Here is a 20375-nt window from a genome sequence, read left to right as displayed (position 1 = left end):
TAAAACTATTACACAGACATCTGTCAAGAAAGAAAAGTAGAAGGGGAGGGGGTGGGGTATAAAGAGGGAGTTTAGAAGATAAGAATCCTAAAAGTTAGAGAGGAGACACTTTAAAAAAAACAACATAGGCTGGTAGTGAGCACAAGGAGTAAACAGAACATTATAATTACAGAACAGAGGTATAATGCTGGAGTAGTATACTGGAAATGAAAAGACTATCCTGCTATGTTAAGGGAGAGGGGGGGAATAATCAGATTTCGCATTACAATGTGGAAGAGCTACCCAACAGAAAGAATTAGCATATTTTTATATACTGTATAAACCACATTTAATCTAAAAAGTAAATTACAAGCCCACAGTTCAGTTCAGTCATACTGCGAGCAATTAGAATACTAAAGCCCTGCAAACTTGGTGCTAACATTAACTCAGAGCTGTTTGTTACTTGATTTCAGAACCTTTTCACCCAAGCCATTCTGTAATGAAACCTGATTTTTATTATAAAGGCTGGTGTTATTTACATTTTTGGGGTTTGGAGGCACCCTATCCTTTGGTCATGAAATCAATGTCCTACAGCAGCAGCTGATGCTTTCAACTGCTTCCCAGCCCTCCCCAAACTCCTTCTTCCACAGTATCCCCTGCTTTCTGTGAGGTGGGGAGCGAGGTGATTCAGTGCGTCTTGCAGCTTCAGAAACAGCTTCTATCTGGAATTATACAAGGAAGTTTTGCAAAGTGGCACACTATCACTAGAGATTTAGTCATTCCATGTGGGCTGGATTCAAACTGAGATCTCAGGCGCTCAAAAGACAGAGCGACACAGCCTCCATGGAAGCCTGTGTACGGCAAGTGGGCTAGAATAGAGCCCTGTAATGAGAGGAAGCACAGGTTTTATTAACAAACACTATGGCAAACCACAATTTCTTTTAAGATCAGTTCATACCTCCTTAGGAGAACTATAATTGGGGATGCCTTGATGTTTCACTATGTGACAAGTTAAGAATTATGCCTGAGTCACTGTATTAGCCCTTCATTTAAACTTTAATGTGCATTTTGCATTGGGTATAAAAACACCATTGAAATTACAACCTATCCAACACATAGTGGGTACCTAAGTGCAGAGAACAGAATGCTAACAACTGGTTCTTTAATTATTTCTTTCTCTACCTGTACAATTTTGATCTAGATAAAATAATAAATCCCTTTATTTAGCTCTATTTGCTGCTGCTCTCACAATATGCAGAGAGAGGAAAAAGTAACTTATGAGACTAGCAAGGAAAAGTAAAAAAGAAAATTACCAGGAGCAATGTCAAAATTTTTTAGGTGGCTAACAAAGAGGATTTATAAGCTCCAAAAGATATGACTGAGTTCAGCATAGCTCCCAAGTTGCAGCTCTTTGCAATAACATCCTGAATTTTATTTGCCTTCATAGTTATTTCAAAAAGAAAAGCAGTTAAGTAGCAGCTTTGTTCTTTATATATGATTAAATTTTCAGAGTAAATTCACAAATTAGGAATCTTTATGCTTATAAAGCCGTAATATATGTTTGCAAGCAAAAATTATCCCACTACATTCTTTTACAAAAGCACAGGAGCAGACGTGCAGATGTTGTTAAAGGGATGAGCAAATGAACCTTGTTCTGAAAAATCTCCGAAAGCAGGCTATACAAACCCTTGCAACAATATTGTCATCTGTTTAAATACTGGAACTATTGGGGAGGGGAGCTCAGCAGTGGTGGGAGGGCTTTCATGTGGTTACATGTTTATTTTGTTTAATTTTTTTTTGTTAACTGTTTTACTCTGTTGCTTTAACATATTAATATCAGCTCCACAAGAAGAGGGAAAAATAAAGTATTCAAGGAACGAGTGAAAGAATCTTTATATCACAGATATCTTCCTGTTTTTAAGAATTCTCTGTAATTGTCCTTAATCTGGTTACTTTACAATTCTTTGTCATCACCATTTCTAAAACTTACAAATCCTTTCCTGCAGAGCTCAGTATTCATTACTGATATGTCTGGGAACACATTTCAAAAAGAAGATACCAGACAAATATGTGATGTTAAAATACTCGTGCTTCTAAATATATTTATTCAAATACTTCACTGGTTCAAATTCTCTGTACGAAACCCTTCAGAAATCTGACCTATAAGTAATCTTGACTTTACTGAGACCTCCTTTTTGGCAGCTATTGGAATATAATAAAAAAAAGCAGTTCAGATACCTGCTTTGCTACAGCAGTAAGTAACAGAGGAGATTAATTTCAGAAAATATACTGAAACATTTGAGGAACTGACCATTAAAACAGGCTTCTCTCTCTAAATATTTATGAGTCATTTTATAACTGGAAGAAAGGTGTTCTGGAATACTGATCTCTAGTGTTACACCTACAGATCTACAGCACTCACAAATAAATAATAAATATTGATATGTGTGCGTAGGTCTACCTGTACTGTATTTTCAGTGGGTATACAATATCCAATATAATACATAAGCTACTTGAATACCTCACACCAACCTCAAAACATTGTGAAATACTGTGTAATTTTTACAGTGTTTCAGCACAGTTTTTTGCCAAAGCAATGCTTTCACTTTCAATACCAGTATATAAATGTGTATCAAAGATTTTGTGATGCGAACACGATTATTACTGTACCTGATTTGATCATGGTATTCTAGCAGAGATCAAATGCTAGTTTGTTTTTTTTTTTTCCTTCTTTTTCTAGTGCCTTTAAAAAAATTTCCACTATCAAAGAATGTTAATTTCTAAGGTTTGATCTAGAGATTCCTATGTAAGTATACAATTATTAGGGAAAAAGAGGCACAAGAGTGAATATTTTAAAGCAATGTAATCAATATTTTTGCTTTGTGTAGATTTCCCTGCAACAATGAACAAAAAGATCTACTTCAGATTTAGAAACTCAGCTTTAAAGGGAAAGCTAGACAACAAAAAGCAAGAAAGTACTCACCTCTTCACGTAATTTTATCAACTGCAACATGAACGCACAAAAAAGATAAAAAGGAAAGAAATGGCAGGAAAGAAAGATCAGTTGTGTGACAGGATACAGAATTAACATTGACAATTTATCTGTTTACATGTTTAGCATTTAAAAATCACAGACAAACACATTAAAAGAACCTAAACATAGACTACATGCAGAGTTTTTTGAACGAATAAAGATCACTTTCTCACACTGTCACATTAAACAAAGAGAATAGTGTGAAATTCTCTTTTAAACCACATCTAAGACACCATCATGAAATAAAGGGGAATGACTTCATAGAAGTCTATATTATAAAGAAAAAAAACAAGTTTACTATTCCTCTCTTCGAAGATTGTACAGCTGAAGTGGTTTTGTATATACAAGTTTTCAGAATGTTTTCTGTATATTTTAGTTGTGACAACTGATTTCTTATTTTACTAGCAGATCTAACTTATTAATAGATGACTGTGTCTTTATAGCATGTAACCAGTATTTCAATTTTTATATACTTGAGTTCTACTGTAACTATATTATCTAATTTTATTATTGAACCTCATATAGAGGGCTTTTTGCAGGTAAAAAAAATGAAGCAGCTTAGTTAAATGGCTCAGAATGATGATTTATTGCATAGCTTATTTAAAAATAGACAAAGGCATAGGGAACAACATGAAACATTTCCCTCAGAAAAGACCCATTCCAGGTTCTTAATCCTAGACCACTACATAGTGTCGATATATATATACACACACACATAGTGTGTGTGTGTGTATACTTATATAGTATATACATTTATATTTATCAATTTATGCTTGTAAATCAACACAATCTAAGATTATTAAGCTCTGGCAGGTTTACTATAAAACTAAATAAAACCCCAGTCTCATTATCAAGCTATGTTGTAATATTCTCTTCCCTTAGAGAGATAGATAAATTATTTGTACTGGAACAAAATATATAATTACTCACAACAAATGTCTGCATAAGAGTGGCTCTTTATAAAAAATTACAGTTCTCTCACCGATTCCAGCTGAATTCGAAATTACAACAGCTACATCATTATCTCAGTTTATGCTGATACTTCACCTACAGTTTCATAACACTAATTTTCAACACGTGTGTAAGCTGAGAATGTTTACTACTATTAAAGTCTCACCAGCATGAAGGAAACAAAAGAACCTCCATTATTCTCTATTGTTTCATATGGCTCATCTAAAACTGAACATACACCTCACCCTGTTACCAAAACAGACAACGAGGCTCTAACGAGATGGAATTAGGAAGGCTACTACCACATGGACTTAAACTGAAACGGCTCTTCAGTACGTAGCTAAAGGAACTTTGCTAGAATTTGGTATAAAGAAAACTGCATTGTCCGCCAAACCGGAGCTTAAATTCAAGTGCTTGGCCTATCATAAATTGGTCTCTTTTTCCAGATCTTCCCCCCCTTTTTTTCCCCAAAAAGGCAAACATTAAGGCTCTTTAGAAAGAGACTATCTGGGAGTTGATCACACAGATATCTTTTCTTTCTGAGGCCACCATTCTTCAGTTGACTATGATACTTAAAGGGCCAAAGTTTAAAACTACTCTCTCGCAATAGAGCCCGCTTGGGCATGCCACCCTGCTATAATCAATGAGAGTTTTAAAATGCTGCACATTTGTTTTTTCAATAGGTCCCAAACAAAAATGTTCTATCTTGTTTGTGCTGCATGGCTGATTTTAAGCTCTGCATGGGATTTGCAGCTAAGCTAAGTAATGGGAGAGGGTTTTTTTTTTTAACATTGGCTGAAAGATATTCATTCAAATTAACAAAAGATGTATTTTTCCCCCATTTAACAATGCTCTTGATGAAAATGTGTTACCTTTACTTTTCTATTTTGAAACATTATTTTTATTATGCTCACTGCTCAACTGTAAACAACATTAAGCCGTGTGCAGCCACCATTTTAGGTTATGATAATCAGCATATTTTTGAAACAAAGATTTTTTTTTTTTTCAATACAGAATTCGATACAAGAGGTAATCTGTTCCTTTGTAGGCTAAAAAAAAAAAATAAATCTGGTTTACGCTGGTTTGAACCAGTGGAATCTCTGGTGGCTAAGCCTTCTGCTGTGACTAAAATCAAAACTGCACCACAGAGAGCAAGGGAGCGAGATGGGGTTTGTGTGTGTGTGTGTGTGTGTGCGCGCGCGCGCGTGTGTGTGTGTCTGTGAGGCACATCACGTGACATAGAAAACTACCGAATTTTTTTAAAAAAGCTGATAACGCTACCGCCGTCTCTGTCCGCATATAGATAACGAATAAACGCTGAACTCTATTAAACGCCCTTTACACATTATCGTGGGTCGAACACACAATTTTCTGAACTTATGATGACAGTCTATTTATTTTGCTATAAACCCTCGGCATGTAACGAACAGATTTGTGTCTGGTAATGATCTGCTCTGCCAGGGCTATATGAAATGATACCGACCTTCTTTAGATCTTGGGGAATTAAATTGACCAACTTCACCCCCTGGTCTGTAGCTGAAGTTTGACACACTTTATGCACAGCAAGCCCAAATCTAATATTATCACAACTTTGTAGTCAGAAATTAAGTAGCCACAAAAATATTTGTTCACCACAAACCACATATACAATGTATGTGTATACAGACACACAGTTTAACCTAATGCGAATTTATTTAAACTTACTAATGAACATAGTTGCGAAAGGGAAAGGAACATTATCATATTTCAAGAAAGTTGGTAAATACCGTACCTGACATTATTTTGGTCAAGAAGGATTTCTGATTTAACCCAACATATACCTTGTAAAAAACATACAAATTGCCATGTGAACCAGTTCTATTATTATTAAAGTGAAGACAGAACTTTAAGTAGTGTATCATTGCACTGACAAACTCAAAACTTTCAAGGGATTTAATAAACATTGGTGGCCAGAATGACAGGACTTGAAAACAACAGAGCCCATTAAAGACCACACCTGCAAAATAAATAACAACCCATGCACACAGTAGGTTTTTGGGTTTGGGGTTGTGCGGTGGGGTTTTTTTCATGTAAGAAGGGATGTCTCCTGATTCTCAACCTCTGTATGTGCGTCATCTGACTACACATGATTCAAATTAAGAAGACATTGTTGTATACTAAGCAGTGACTTTACTAAACTCTAAGTGCACTAAGAGCACTATATCACTACCTATCTCATTAAACAAAGATGCATCTATTTCAAAAGAAACTTTGAATAGCAGAATTGTATAATTCTTACAACTACTTACAGGTAGTTTCTATATGCTTTATCTGGTAAAATTAGTTTAATTTTGGTATAATCAGTATAAGGCAACTGTATTCCAGTATCCAACCACTGTGTTGTTGTCATCTACACATGATGACTGCTATTTATGGGAGACATTCTGGAAAAACTAAGAAGTCAAAAGATAAATCATCATTTGCTAATTCTTCAACCTGTTCTTTGTACTTCAATCTTTCTTCTTGGGAGAACAACTGGAAACTTGTGACTATGACCCTATTCATTACAGTTTACAACTTGGCTGTGGTTTGCTGTAACTGTACCTTTGAAACTCAACTGAAAAAACAGAAGTTGAATAAAGAAAAGACCCAACTTTCTCATTTTTCCAAAAGTGCCCCATTTATTTCTAGATACTTAATATGGTCATATCAGTCAATATACATTGACTTCCTTTTCCCCTCTCACTCCACCAAAAACATTACACAAATGTTTACCATGATGACAAAGACCATACCTAAAACATGCAGCTCATATCTCTAGTTTCCCTTGGATAACACCCCAGTCTAACCAGATATTCAGCATTTCTACTGTCAGCTTTTAACAACATTTGTGGATTGGTACAGGAGCAATTCCTTTTTCAACAGCTCCTCTGTCAGAAGAGGAATCCCTCCTCTTCCCTTTCAAAGTTTGGTGACTGAACTGGGGAAACCAAACCCACCATTTTCCAATTTAACTGATTTAACCTAATCCAAACTGACTGAGAACTAAAAGTCCTACAATATTAGGATGAGGGTCAGTCCATCTAACTATAATTATTTCCATTAGACAAAATGAAAGCAAGAATTTGAAACACCTTCAAATATTTTATATGACTGTAAGTTCTACTTTGGTGTCCTTTCATCATCTAGTCCAAGTTTTCTATTGATATAACAATCTACAGGAGTGAAAGTATATTACATCTGAGGTTACTGAGTGAAATACATCAATATAACATGTTCAGTAGGGTAAGTACCCAAACCTTACCCCAGATTTTGAAAGTTGCACATAAGCTCAACATCAAAGTGAAGTTTTTTCACTAACTGTTTGTACCCATAACTACATGCATATAAGATAAGTACAAATATAAATAATGATATTTCATAAGAAAAAGAGATTGTGATATTGAATATTGGATAAATACTGGATAAGTAATATTATTTAAAATACTGGCATTCACATATTTAAAAGAAGTTAGGTGGCTTCTCTATGGTGATATTTCATAACATTTTTCAAGGAAGAAAAGAAAGAAATTCAGAATATTCAAAGGTATAGGGCTAATAAGTTCAAGCTGGGTTAAAGAAAAGGATTTTGATTACCTAAAAGACTACATAAAATTCCTTTACTAGCCAAAATTTTCCTCCATTTAAGGAGTGGTCATTTGAAAGAAAAAACTTGTGTTGATAAATGGTTGAAGGTACCATTCGGTTACTTGAGATGAGACCATAATTCTTCCACCAGGTTTAGAAAAAAGATCCTAACTTGCAAAAAGTGCACATGCGAACCAGTTATTTAACCATTCCTTTAAAAGTGAAAGTAAAATATTTTATCTCATCCTTACACATAAGATATTCTGTTATAAGTAAAGCTTCTTATCACAATTGCCCTTTTATGTCTAAATTTACACATTTTTTTCTTGAAATGCAGAAATAGAAGCACCTTAAAAGAAATAAAATAAGAATCTTACAACTTTCACAGGACCGAGTTTACAATCATGACATGCAGACTGTAAAACTTCTTTCCATAAATTCATTATTTAGGGATAAAAATCCCTCTTTATTCAAATTTTGAAATCTCTCCTTGCTATAATACATACATATGAAAATTAGTATCTTGTAAATTTAACTCTTCACATAGATGTTAGAGCTGCTATACTCTACAGTCATACCTACAGATAAATTGTGTCCTATGTATAATTTCATTAATGTATGTATTAAAGTATACTACAGAGTTTAAAACTTATATAGCACATTTAAAATACTGTGTAAGGTTATGGCTTAAGGGGTCTGTGTTTTAAAATCCATTGTACTGGGACAAGTCTCCAAGTTTTTCTTTTTTTCTATCCTTAGTGGAACTGAACTTATATTGAGGGTAGAAGGTGCTAAAAATTTCAGAACATGGTTCTGATCCATTTGCTTATTTAGTATTGCATTTATCAAGTAAACATTTAAGCAATTTTCAGTTTCATTAACAAAATAATTTAAATTCTATCTGGTCAGAAGAGAAATTCTGATATATAAGAAAACTTTCAACTAACTTCTAACTCAAAATGCACAACTTCGATTACAGCTGACATGATTTTCAAAAAGTAAAGAAACATTATGCTTTCAGACAGAGCTTGTCAAACAAGTTTCACCGCCAAAAGAATTATTAACAGGTAGGTCAAAGTCCCCTAAATATAATGTCGGCTTTAAAATTTTCAGTGGTCTAGAAGGACCCTCACTATAGTGTCCAGAACAAAAATACAGGTACAAGATTTTTAAAAAGCCTCAGGATTATCAAGCTTTCCTTCATTAATAGAGATGGATAGCAGTCTGCATTCTAGTACAACATGCATTATGAAAGCGTGCACTTATTAGTACAACTCATGGTTTTGGTACAAGGAGAGAAAATCTGTTTAGGGAAGGAATCACACAAGGAAAGTGAGTGGGGTACTGCCTAATTCTGAGAGCGCACTTTCATTTGTTTTGCCTGCCAGTGTTGATTTAATTATACTGCATTATTATCAAAGCTGCATTATGTACTTTTTTTATTCCTTTTACATGTGTTTGAGGTGAAGACCTTGGCTTTGTCGGCAAACAGCGCGTTTCAAGTTATTTCTTAAGTACTAAATAATAAAGAAAAGAGAAGAAAAGATTTTTTTTAAGATAGCAGACAGTGATCACAAGTTAAAGGGTTAAATGTAAGATCTCCAAGAAACATTTTGAAGTTGATTAAGACCCCAGCTTTGCATTAAACAGTATCGCTTCCACATGAGTTGTTGTTAATGCTGTTAAGGAGCAGCTTGAGAAGCCCAGTGTGGCAGTGACCTCCTTCACCCTCCAGCCACCCACTAGGGCTTCTTGATTAGCATCCTACCTGGTTCTCTGAGGAATTCCCGTCATCCCCTAGGAGCTCATTCCGCACCTCATCACTGTAGGCGATTCGTGACCTTTTCTGTAAAACAAAAAGAAAAAAGGGTTAGGAAGTAAAGCTCCGAAGCCATTGGTATCAAGGCTGATCATCTTAAACCTCGAGAGCCCCCTAATGGATACCTATTTGATAAAAAAATAAATCTGCAAGTAAAAGTTATTAAAAAGTTCTTCAACTGCTGTATTTTGACAAATCTGCACAGCAAAACCTAAGCATTCCTAAGGCAGTAACATCCTCAACATTTCAGCAAAGAAAGCAGCTTCAGTGAAGCTCAAGATACATAATGTGAGATCCCAGTTCAGATAATCAGGGAACCAGGAGAGGCAATATACACTAGCACCAGAAGCACTGAAGAAATGCATGTGTAGGAACCAAATGCATTTTTCTGAAGAACACTTGCTAGCTGGATACAGAACTCAGCATAACACTCCAGTGGTGCCATTAAATAGGAAACGAAGACTGAGCTTTTCTCATATTAAACCCCCCCCCCAAAACCCCACCAAATCCAAAACAAAAAACAATACCCGAACAACACACATTTGACAAAACCGGTTGAACTTGAAGATGAAGAAAATTAACAGGTGTTTTCTATGATGCTAAGGCTACAAAGGCCTACTGGGAAAGGACAAGAAACCAAAGGGCAAAAGAAAGTAGAGAAAATGACAGAACAAGGAAACACTGGTTTACAGCATTTCATGGAAACACCACAAAACTGAGAGTCATTCATTAGATTACTATGACAGACAGTCATTATTCACAGCTTATGAGCACCAGGTTTGCTCATGAACTGATCATCACATTGATTCTAAACTAGATCAAATGCCGAGCAATGGAAAGCAAATGTCTGAAGATTACCAAGGTAGCACAGCATTCAGTGGAACAAAGGGGGAGTCCATAAAGAGAATACTGGCCCAGCTTTCAACTTCTCTGTCAGCTAAATAACAGGCTTTTAATTAATATTCCTACACTAACCATTAAAAGAGAGAAAAGATTTTTAACATTTTAACATAAAGGCCTTCCTTTATTGATGGGAGCTTCCCTCACACTCCGCCATGGTAATCGCTACCAGTAGGAACTCAGCAAAACCAAATCCCTCCTCAAACCTTCCCTAATTGGACAATCATGCCAAAAAATGTGCTTGGGACTAAGGCATAGGAAACGAACCACTAGAAATTATACTGAACACAAGGAAATTCATTAGCTTTGTGACAAAGAAGTCTGGAAGTGGGTCACCCCCCTTATGCTAGGAACCTAGCAGTGGAGTAAGACTTGTATTGGTCATCTCAGAGCAACACATTTTACCTTTTAATTCTGTGTAGTTCACTCTTTATTACCATCATCATGGTTATAAGGCTCACAAATATGTGATTCAATTGCTAGTGTTCAGATCTAGGTTATATACTAAAGCTACAGATGTACGTAGCAAGGACAAAGCATATCATGGACCTACTACAAGAACTGAATTGTGCCAAATCTTTTGGAGATCTCAGCTGTCACAGTTTCATACTAACCAAGCTAAAGTAGTCTACAGCATTAAAGGAAATGAGAACCTTTAAACAGGCTGTGGTATCAGAGCTGCCTGTTTAAATTATTCATTTCATCACTATGGGGGACTAAACCACTCCACAGTATGCAAGAATATCATATGGAGATAGGTTTTGTTTTTCTCTCTTTTCACCAAAAAGCCAACAAATTGGCATAGATTGCTCAATTATATTATTTCCCTATTTTTATTTGATACACATCAAACAAGGAAGGAAATTACAAATATATACCAATAAACATCTAATCTTCTTTTCTGATTAAGATTCAATCTTCCTATTTGAGGTCTAGGAGTTCAACTGTACAGTCTCTCCCAATTTCACAAAATTACTCAGCCCCATTGATTCTGTTAGTGTTGAATGTATTTATCATTATTAGACTGAGATGAGGAGCATGATGCTTCATGAGCTTGTTCTCCAGTGAACAAGTTGCCTAATTATATGTAGAGACTGAGATGGTCCTTGGTTACACATCATTTATTTGAAAGATTTAACTGGCTGATATTCTCATTCATAAGAACCTGAATAGAAGAAAGAAAAAATAATATTCTTCATGGGAAAGAAATAAAATGTTAATAGCAATACAATTTTTAGAGGCCCTTTATAATCCTTTATATGATCACTGCTGAACTTAATAAATATATTTGTATCATTGTTCTTTTATTGCAATAATCTGTCATGATCTGAAAATCAGCAATTATATTAAAAGAAATAACCCTTTGACTACAATTAAGTATAACTCTTTGCCATAATCAATAAATAATTTGATACTACTTTTGATCACAGTTTCACTAGCAAATGAATCAATAATATAAAAGGAAGGGCCTTTGAACTAAAGTGTTCATTTGTTCTTTCAGGATTTGTCCAAAATATCAATATCTTGAATTACTATTCTTATTTTTATTAAAGTAATATTGGGTAACACTTTGAAATGAGGCTATAAAAATTAGTTTGGCTTGTCTGAACTAAATTATTAAATAATTTTTTAAATTTTTTTTTTTTTTTTTTAGTTCATAACTGTTAGCTGTTTATAAATAAGTACTTTAGCCAAATACAAGAATGATAGTTTGAGCTGGAAATGTCACACACTGCTACAGTTTGAAGGAACCCAATTCATAATGCATTTTATAAATAGTTAATGACTTCTATACATAAGCTAACCAGGCAAATCAAGAAATTGTCAACATTTTTAGTCTTAGTTGTCAGTTACCACTGTCTACTGGTACTTTATATGTATGTTTCTAGAAAAGACAGAAGATTTACAGAGTTTGTAATCCAAGGCACTTCTGGGCAGCTCAATATAGGTTTAAGAGGTTCTGTGTGCAGTTTTTTGTCTGTCATATAGAGAAGTTTTCCTTGTATTTTATATTTTCCCATATACAGATAGACAAAAAGTCTAAGCACACAAGTGTTTTTAACTCAGTGTACGTGTTTGCATTCAAATGTAGCATGCACACGAACACGAAGCAACACAAAAGGGTTAAGATACTTTCCAGAAGAACTTCAAGACAGAGAAAGTTTCAGGGGCTGTTTTAAATGTACTACAGTACCCAGACCTTCTGACAAGGAAGAATTTCTGATTCTAGGCAGATCTCTCCTGGTTTATGAACAGGATTTTTGCATACTGATTGGGTGATTTCCTTAAAGCCCTGTTCAAACAGATACACTTGCTCAGTTCTGTCTGGCAATTTGGCTTTAAACAATCTGTCTACTTGACCCAAGCCTTAACATTTCCCAATAGAACTGAATGTGTTCATGGGCAAGCCCAGCTAAATTAGAATTGAAATGAATTAACTCAGCTTAAACTAATTAAGATCTGTGATCTGCAGTACCACCCCCCTGTATGATTCTACATGTGAAGTAGGGTACATGTAACCAGACTGTAAGAATTCTGCTATACTACTAATCTGAGCATACCAATGAAGTTCGTCTATTACTAAAGCATATGAGAAGTTAATTTCCATGGCCTACACATGGCAAAGCAATTGCTTAAATTGCCTCACCTGGGAATTTAATACAATGTTATCATCAGACCAGCCACACTGTAAATAGATTTATAATGCTTTCCATGTGCTAGGCTAGGTTGCATATGAATTAAGTAATGATCTGGTATTACAATACAATCAGCTAGTTCCCACACCTGGCAGACAGGATATTTTGCTAAATTACTACCTATACAGATACATCACAACATAAAAACAGAAAAGGCAATGGGAAGAGAAACAATCTACATGGTGTATGACTGATTTTTACATGGTAACCAAGTAAGATGTAGATAGAAAGAGGTATCCAAAATAATCAGTTTCCAACATCTGCACAACAGAACACATACTTATTCATTTCTATTCAATTTTGGCCTAATTTTCCGCATTCTATACTTTAATTACTCATCCACACTCTGAAATGTTCCCATTAGTGAAGGCCACAACTAGCCAATGCCCCCTCACTCCAACGCACTTTCAGCAATCAGCCAAATAATTGATATAAAGTATTGCACATTTTCATACCTGAACTAAAGAATAGCTTTCCCCCTCCTAAATGCTAAGCAGCCCCCTGAACAGACAAGCAAACCTAGGTGATTTTCAGACAAAAGGCCCAGCAAATCCTTTTGTCCCAACCTCTCAATTTTTCACGCTCAATGTTTTAAGAACAGATTAAACGCATTGTTTTGTGAAATATGTGTAAACAAACAAAAAGGCTTATTTATCCACAAACATCTGTTTTCATACGAAATCCATTACACTTTCCTAGTATATATAAATGCTTTAAAAATAATCGTCAGGCATCTGTTTCAGAGTTAGGCCCTGCTCTAGATGTAACTAAATACTTGAGATTAGCATAAGCAGAAATAATTTGTAGGAATAAATTAGATTTTATTTTGTGTTCTTTGAGAGTAGTCAGTTTTGCCATTGCTCTTGCTAAAAGCAAGGTGAAAAAAGTGACCTGATCCTCAAATAGACTGAAAAATACTGCAGAATGTACATTTTCATCTCTGCCTTTCAGACTGGATATTTAAGTATTTTTTTGCCAAGCAAAAATGGAAAAGATAGGTTAACAAATTTAGAAGAAAAGTGACCTTACTTAACAATCTTAAAGCTTATATTTAAACAGAAACACAAAAACACTTCTTCAGGAAATAAAACCATTGAAATTGCTTTAAAAATTGTCTTCAAACTTCACTTTTCAAATCTTCTACATTTCTCTGTAAAGGTGATGCAGGAACAATAGACTAGACACTTCAGACTGCAATTTGAAAGGGGTTTTCCTGTTCCTAAGTAGCTTAGTTTTTATTGATTGTGTGTAAGAAGTAGGAAAATGATTACATAATGCTAATATACAACCTGATGCAATGCTGGACTTTAAAGCATTTCCTTATGAAAAGACCAAAATGGATACATTTCTGTCCAAAAGGAAATAAAACCTATTCTACAAATCCTATGAAACTTCTGATTGAAAGAATCAATTCAACAGTACGCGCTGGCTGGTAAAAGTCAATGTCTAAGGCGCTCCCGATCTTGCCTGCCCTCCTTGCATGCACACAGAAAAGACTGTAGACAACTCTGGAAGAGAAATGCGCAACTTAAAACCTGTATTCTGTCACTCTGCCAAACATCGTCAGCTTTCTCCAACAGCAGAGGGAAATCAAACTTCAAGTGCTAATGTGAAATTAACAGAGAGATACTATCATCCATTTTAAGTAGAAGTCACAGGTCTATAAATCTTTTTTTCAATAATCATCATCAAACACGCTTTCAGTTTCATTATGGGGTGAGGGCAGGGAGGAAGGTCAAGCAAACTCCCATGAGGATACAACACATTGTATTATGTTGGTTGTGAAAAATGCAGCTTCTGCCCACAAAACCACTTCGATCTCAAACTCACGACCAGTGGACCGTGCATGTCACCAACTTGGCTGATGCTTAAACAACCTGCTACACTGCATGTGCTGGAGGTAGGGAAGAAAACAGGTGACCTGTGAGAGAATTGTAACTCACTGTTCCTGTGAATTTAAGAAGTAACAGCACATGATATCTCTTGTGAAAAAGACATTTGTATTTAGAACAGCTTGTATTTACCTAAGCTCTGCCTTTTAAACTTAACAACCTAGAAAAGGACGGATTTTTCAAAATTCAAAGGTCTGGAACTAACTGACCTCTCCTCAGTTTTATTTTCTAGAGGATGCTCAAAAATTCACTACCATTGCTTCCGATTTAACAAGGCCACATCTACAGAAGAATAATAAAATGAAATACGGGAGTTATAAATTCAAATATGAAAAATTTCAGATAAGCATTGCTTGGGCTTGGATAGCACTCTCCAAACATGACAATGAATAACTCCCTGTAGCCTGGTGTTTATATCAATTTCTTATTTTTTAATTATAGCTACTCATCTTATTGCTTGTTTGAATTACCATGCCCTGCTACCAAATCTTGGTCTCTACATATACACTACTTTATTCTTTCATCAGAATTCAGTTTCTCCAAGGTGCTTTCAGCTTTGGGCTGTTCTGCACAACAGTTTGTCTGCCTTTTAACTTATGTGCCATAATCTCAAAAAAATATTCCAGGCATCAGCTGAAACACGAAGGGTGACTGAGTATTCCTGCCAATTTAACTGTAACCTCTCTGTAGGCCAACATAGTGATGTCTGCCTTTTGCACTGCTGACTTGCAGCTATTCTGCTATCTACTGTTACCTACATCTGCCAGCCTGTTCCTGTAATATGCTTTTCAGTACTCTTAATTTCAGTATTTCATAGAACACCTTTCTATTGATTCCTTCAAATGACCATTATTAAACTACTGTATTTCATTACAAAACCTATTGTTACACATCTGCTTAGCTAAGTTAACAAACTTGCCGATTCAGTCAATGGAAATTCCTCTAACCGGTGCATGAGATTAATCAAATTCATTCTTTCTCAGATTCAGCTTCCAGAAAAGCCCAGTGCTTCCTTGTAACCACCCTGTGTGTGTTCAAAGACCAGTTGGATAATATAGCTTGCTAAATTAAAAGTTGGCTGGTGTTAGTGCCCTTTGCCTTGGTATGTATAGCTCTAAAACTACACCTGATACAGGTTCAAAGTAATCCACAACTTGACTATTTATTTGGATGTAGGGGATAAATTCTGTTGTTCATAGCATAGGTTCACACTTGGACGTAGAGGCAAAAGGGGTATGTCTAGACTGTGCCATCAACAAAAAATTTGGATGCAAAGAATAGAAACAGCCAAAATTAAGCCAGTTTTGTTGACAGATAAATCGATCTTCAATTCATGTTTAGGCTAATCTACAGAAGGACGTCGATATGATCACTTAAGACAATTCAGTCTCTACATCAAATTCTAGAAGACTCTCACTCCTAAAACAGATTTTAAAAAGTCACATCAAGCATTGGAAGTCAGTCACTAATGTCATATAGGCTTCTGTTGTACAGAAGTCTGCTACATGGGAATAACTTCAAACTAATGATCAGCAAAATTAGACTACAAGAATAAGCTTATTTTAAGTATGGTTTAACTACAGCAGATCTTTACACTTAGAACTGGCATATCCACATAATAAGCATACATGTAAGAGCTACAAGTTTCTCTGCAAAATCAAGTTTCTCTGCAAAATTACCGTTTAGGGAAAATTGTTAAGGATAACAGTGGAATAGAGACCTAGTGCCCTTTTCCTGTACAACAATCTTATGTTCCTTTTATGAAATCTTAATTGGTCATATCAACTGATCTCCTTGTTGTAATGACCTAACTCATATATTATAGAGGCTCCTTTTTTTTTTTTTTTTTTTTAATTTTTTTTTTAACAAAGCCTATTACCATGCAACTTTATTGAATCATTTATCCAACAAACGCTATTTAGAGGACAAGGAGCAACTACACATCAGGATCACATACTTCAGACTGTCTTATGGTCCAAAGACTTTATGCTGTGTGGTAGATTCATAAACATAAATATTTGCTAAATCTTGGTGATGGAAGATAAACTCCAGTATGTTGGACCAACAGACAGATGAACCGAGAAAATGAAAATATAGAACCATTTTCCTCCAAGGGGAGAAGTTTGTATACTATGAGGGCCAACTTCTAAAGAGATTGAACCCAAAGACAGTGAAGCAGGGAGGAAAAAAAAATCTTGAGGATTAAGATTTTTTAAACTAATTAGCTTGCACTAATTAGCTCATGGTAAAGGATGATAAACATCTCAGATAAATCAAAACATGAAATGTTCATTAAAATATCTTTGTTTCAGACGTTATTTCCATCTGGAGCCTAGGTTTCTGTTGCTAACAGTAACAAGACATCTGCTGGTACTTTCCATCAGCTCTTCCCTTTCCCAGAATGAAGTGTCCATGTGTTACTTCCTTCCTCCATTTGTTAATTAATTGTCTTTATCAGCCTGAACCCACACTCTCTGGCTAGACACTATGGAGCTCAGCAACTGCAACGAACAACTATAATTGGGCTGAAACAGTTGCAATTCTTGAATGCCACCATCATCTTTTTCAGTTTCTAACAGTAGGTAAAGCCTAGAAAAGAGTATTTTTCAGGCTTTTAGGCTTTCTAGTTAGAAGTACAATTTTGCCACAGAGCTCACTTCTATTAATAAATTATACATTATGTCCACTGATAACTCCAAGAGTAAAAAACAAAAAGAAGCCATAAAGACAGATCTCGTTTCGGACCCTCAGAATGAGGGCAAGGCAGATGAGTGAGATGTTTCCAAGGCAGCTGAATTGTCCCACCTACTTTTGTGCCACTCTGATAGGATCTATTATAAACCAAAGAAACTTAAGCAGGCCTTTCCAAAAATACTTTTTAGCACATAAAAAGCTATTTTTAGGCACTGTCCCTTTTTCACTGAGCCTACACGCTCTCTCTCTCAGAGGCATCTTTCCACCCGTATACCAATACATGTTTTATAATTTCTGAAAATACACAGAATTAGAAAATTTTGGTTGAGTCCTAAAAATATTAATAACTATAAAAAACCCTATTCAATGAAAGTAGCAGGGGATCCTTTCTGACTTCACCATTAAATACAAAGTAAAATAATGCTTGATGCAAAGAATAATTACATAGAAAAATTGTACAGTTAAGGTGGCTTCATGCAAATATACCCCCATGGTGCTCATTCTGTGTATTTCAATGCAAGTATTTTGGACCATAAGCACATTAGCTCAAAATATTGATTAATAAAAAGGAAAATTAATATTACTTTATGTATAACACAGCCCAGACAAAACTGATTTTTGGATCTTACTGTCCATGCTTCCTGAATTTATTATTTTTGCCCAGACATGATTTAGCTGGGATTCATTTCCTTCCTTCTAAATCATGTGTACGTACACACAGACACATTGACTTATCTAAAAAAGAGAAAAAAATGTCTGAGTTTAGTAATTTCAGTAGTTAAGTGGTCACAACTGAGCTTTGAAGTTTGCAGCAGATTGTAGGAGGAGTAAATCTGTACCTTCACTGCTCCCCACCAGGCACTACTGGGACAGAACCAGTTGTTTCATGCTGTGTTAAATCAATAGCTAATATGATAAAATACTAGCCCGATGTTCAGACATGGCATTTTCTAGTTTTATCACAAGCTGATGATTAGCAGTTCTTGCTTTACACTACCTGAGATAAAAGTCAGTAACTAATCCACTACCTATAATTTATCTAACTAAAGTCCTTCTTTTTATACTCTCTACATTTGAGTTCCTCAGTCTCCCACATTCAGTGAAAATTATTCTAAACGATACTAATTTCTTAAAGTGCATAAAACAGATGAAAAATTTTTAGTATACTGCACGTATCTGTATCAAAAATAGCCATGCCAACCCCTCCCCTACTTGGTTTATTTCTTCAGAACTTAAAGTCTTAAGCCTTGTAACACTGTAACAGAAAGGCAGTATATTTATACAAAATATTGGTATTTACAAAATATTTGGCATTTAAAGTGTCTTTCTGATAGACAGGCTTCAGCTATGTTATTTATCCCCTTACCTGTAGCATAGTCTGAAATTCTGCCTCTAAGTGGACCAACATACAACAAAAAGAATAATGAGAAACACTGATACTGTGGCAGTAGCTCATTTCCCAGTAAATATTGATGTCCAAACTCAAAAAATTCACTGAGTATTTCTGTTTTGTCCCTGTGCCTATGTTGTCACTAACAATGCTTACACATTTCTATTGATCTTGTTTATAGCTGCCTAGATTTTCACTGTCAAGACAATGTAGTGTGAACCTTAAGGAAAACCTCACTTTATGTAAGACTGCATAAAGACTGCCATATCAGTCAAAGCCTCAATTAGTCCAGAACTTGTACTGCCTCCTATAGTGGCCATTAACAGATAACAAGGGGAAATCTTAAGGAATAGAGCAGGGATGGAATGATTCTCGTTTCAGTAGATGCTGCCAGTTTCTGATGATCAGCAGTTCAGGGAGTTTAAGGTACATCTAAGATCTTCAAACTTAATAAACCTTGATGGTTACTGCTTACATAATACTCTTATTTAAATAGCAGCTGGACAAGCATTCACGAACAAGAAGAAAGATGTTCCTATCTCAATATTAGGGCAAAGATTAAATTCAAAAGTTATCCCACTTTTTGTTTGAACAAAACTGAAGTGAACCTCCAAAGAAAGACAGTAAAAATTAAAATATCAAAAGCAATTAATTTGTATCACAGAATGTTGTAACATCTCTTCCATGGGGTGCATATTAGCAATACGAATTTAATTCAGAGGTTCTCATCTTTAGAGGGTAAACTCCTGTAAGGTAAGAGAAAAATTATCTAATGAATCACTTTCTGCTCATACAGGTCATTTGCTCTCCCAGTCTCTTAATAAACTGTGGCAAATATTCAAATTACTCAGATTAGAAAAATAGAACTATACTCTATAGTCATATCTCCACTCAGCTCCTTTGAAGTGCAAGAGAGGCCCAGCACCATTTGACCAAACATCTGTCCCTCCACCCCACCAGCTGTTCTTGTATGGTAGTGTTTAGAAACTTCTGGTATAACAAAGCTGTTAGCATCAAATAGAGATTATCTGATACAAAGAAAAACAAAGTTTGATAGCATATGGCAAACATAATATTTCCAACTCCAATTCATGAACTTGACATGCGAAACCAACACAGAAAGAATATAAGGAAGGGAAGGAAAAAAAAAATCCAAGCATGTAACACATATCCAGATTTTTTATTCCTAAGCATTCAGGGACAGACCCAAATTTCTGTAACAATCTCAGGTTAAAATTTCAACCTAAAAATGAACTTCACAAGAATGCAGAGAGCAATAGCAACCATTCTATCAAACTCTCAGGTGATGTACTTGCCATTCTTTCCCTTTCCCTATCATTCCTGGTTCTCTCCTTCTGCTCAGATATTTGGATCCTCTCCTACCTCCCTCCCTCAAGTCCCACATAGGACCATA

General features: G+C 35.3%; 1 protein-coding gene across 1 annotated transcript in view; it reads right to left on the bottom strand.

The window, feature by feature from the left end:
• The window catches only part of VTI1A (vesicle transport through interaction with t-SNAREs 1A), a 269666-nt gene that overhangs the window by 212871 nt on the left and 36420 nt on the right, over positions 1-20375 (bottom strand). Inside the window, exons 3-4 of the mRNA XM_026851520.1 lie at positions 9339-9416; positions 2963-2983 (exon numbers count right to left, since the gene is read on the bottom strand). Of these exons, the coding sequence (XP_026707321.1) occupies positions 2963-2983; positions 9339-9416 (99 nt within the window). The remainder of the gene's footprint in view (positions 1-2962; positions 2984-9338; positions 9417-20375) is intronic.

This window comes from Athene cunicularia (genome assembly GCF_003259725.1).
Source record: "Athene cunicularia isolate RWA chromosome 6 unlocalized genomic scaffold, athCun1 chr6_part1, whole genome shotgun sequence".
In the NCBI taxonomy this organism is placed as follows: domain Eukaryota; kingdom Metazoa; phylum Chordata; class Aves; order Strigiformes; family Strigidae; genus Athene; species Athene cunicularia.
Note: the sequence above shows the minus strand (reverse complement) of the source record. Positions and strands in the feature narration are given on the sequence as shown.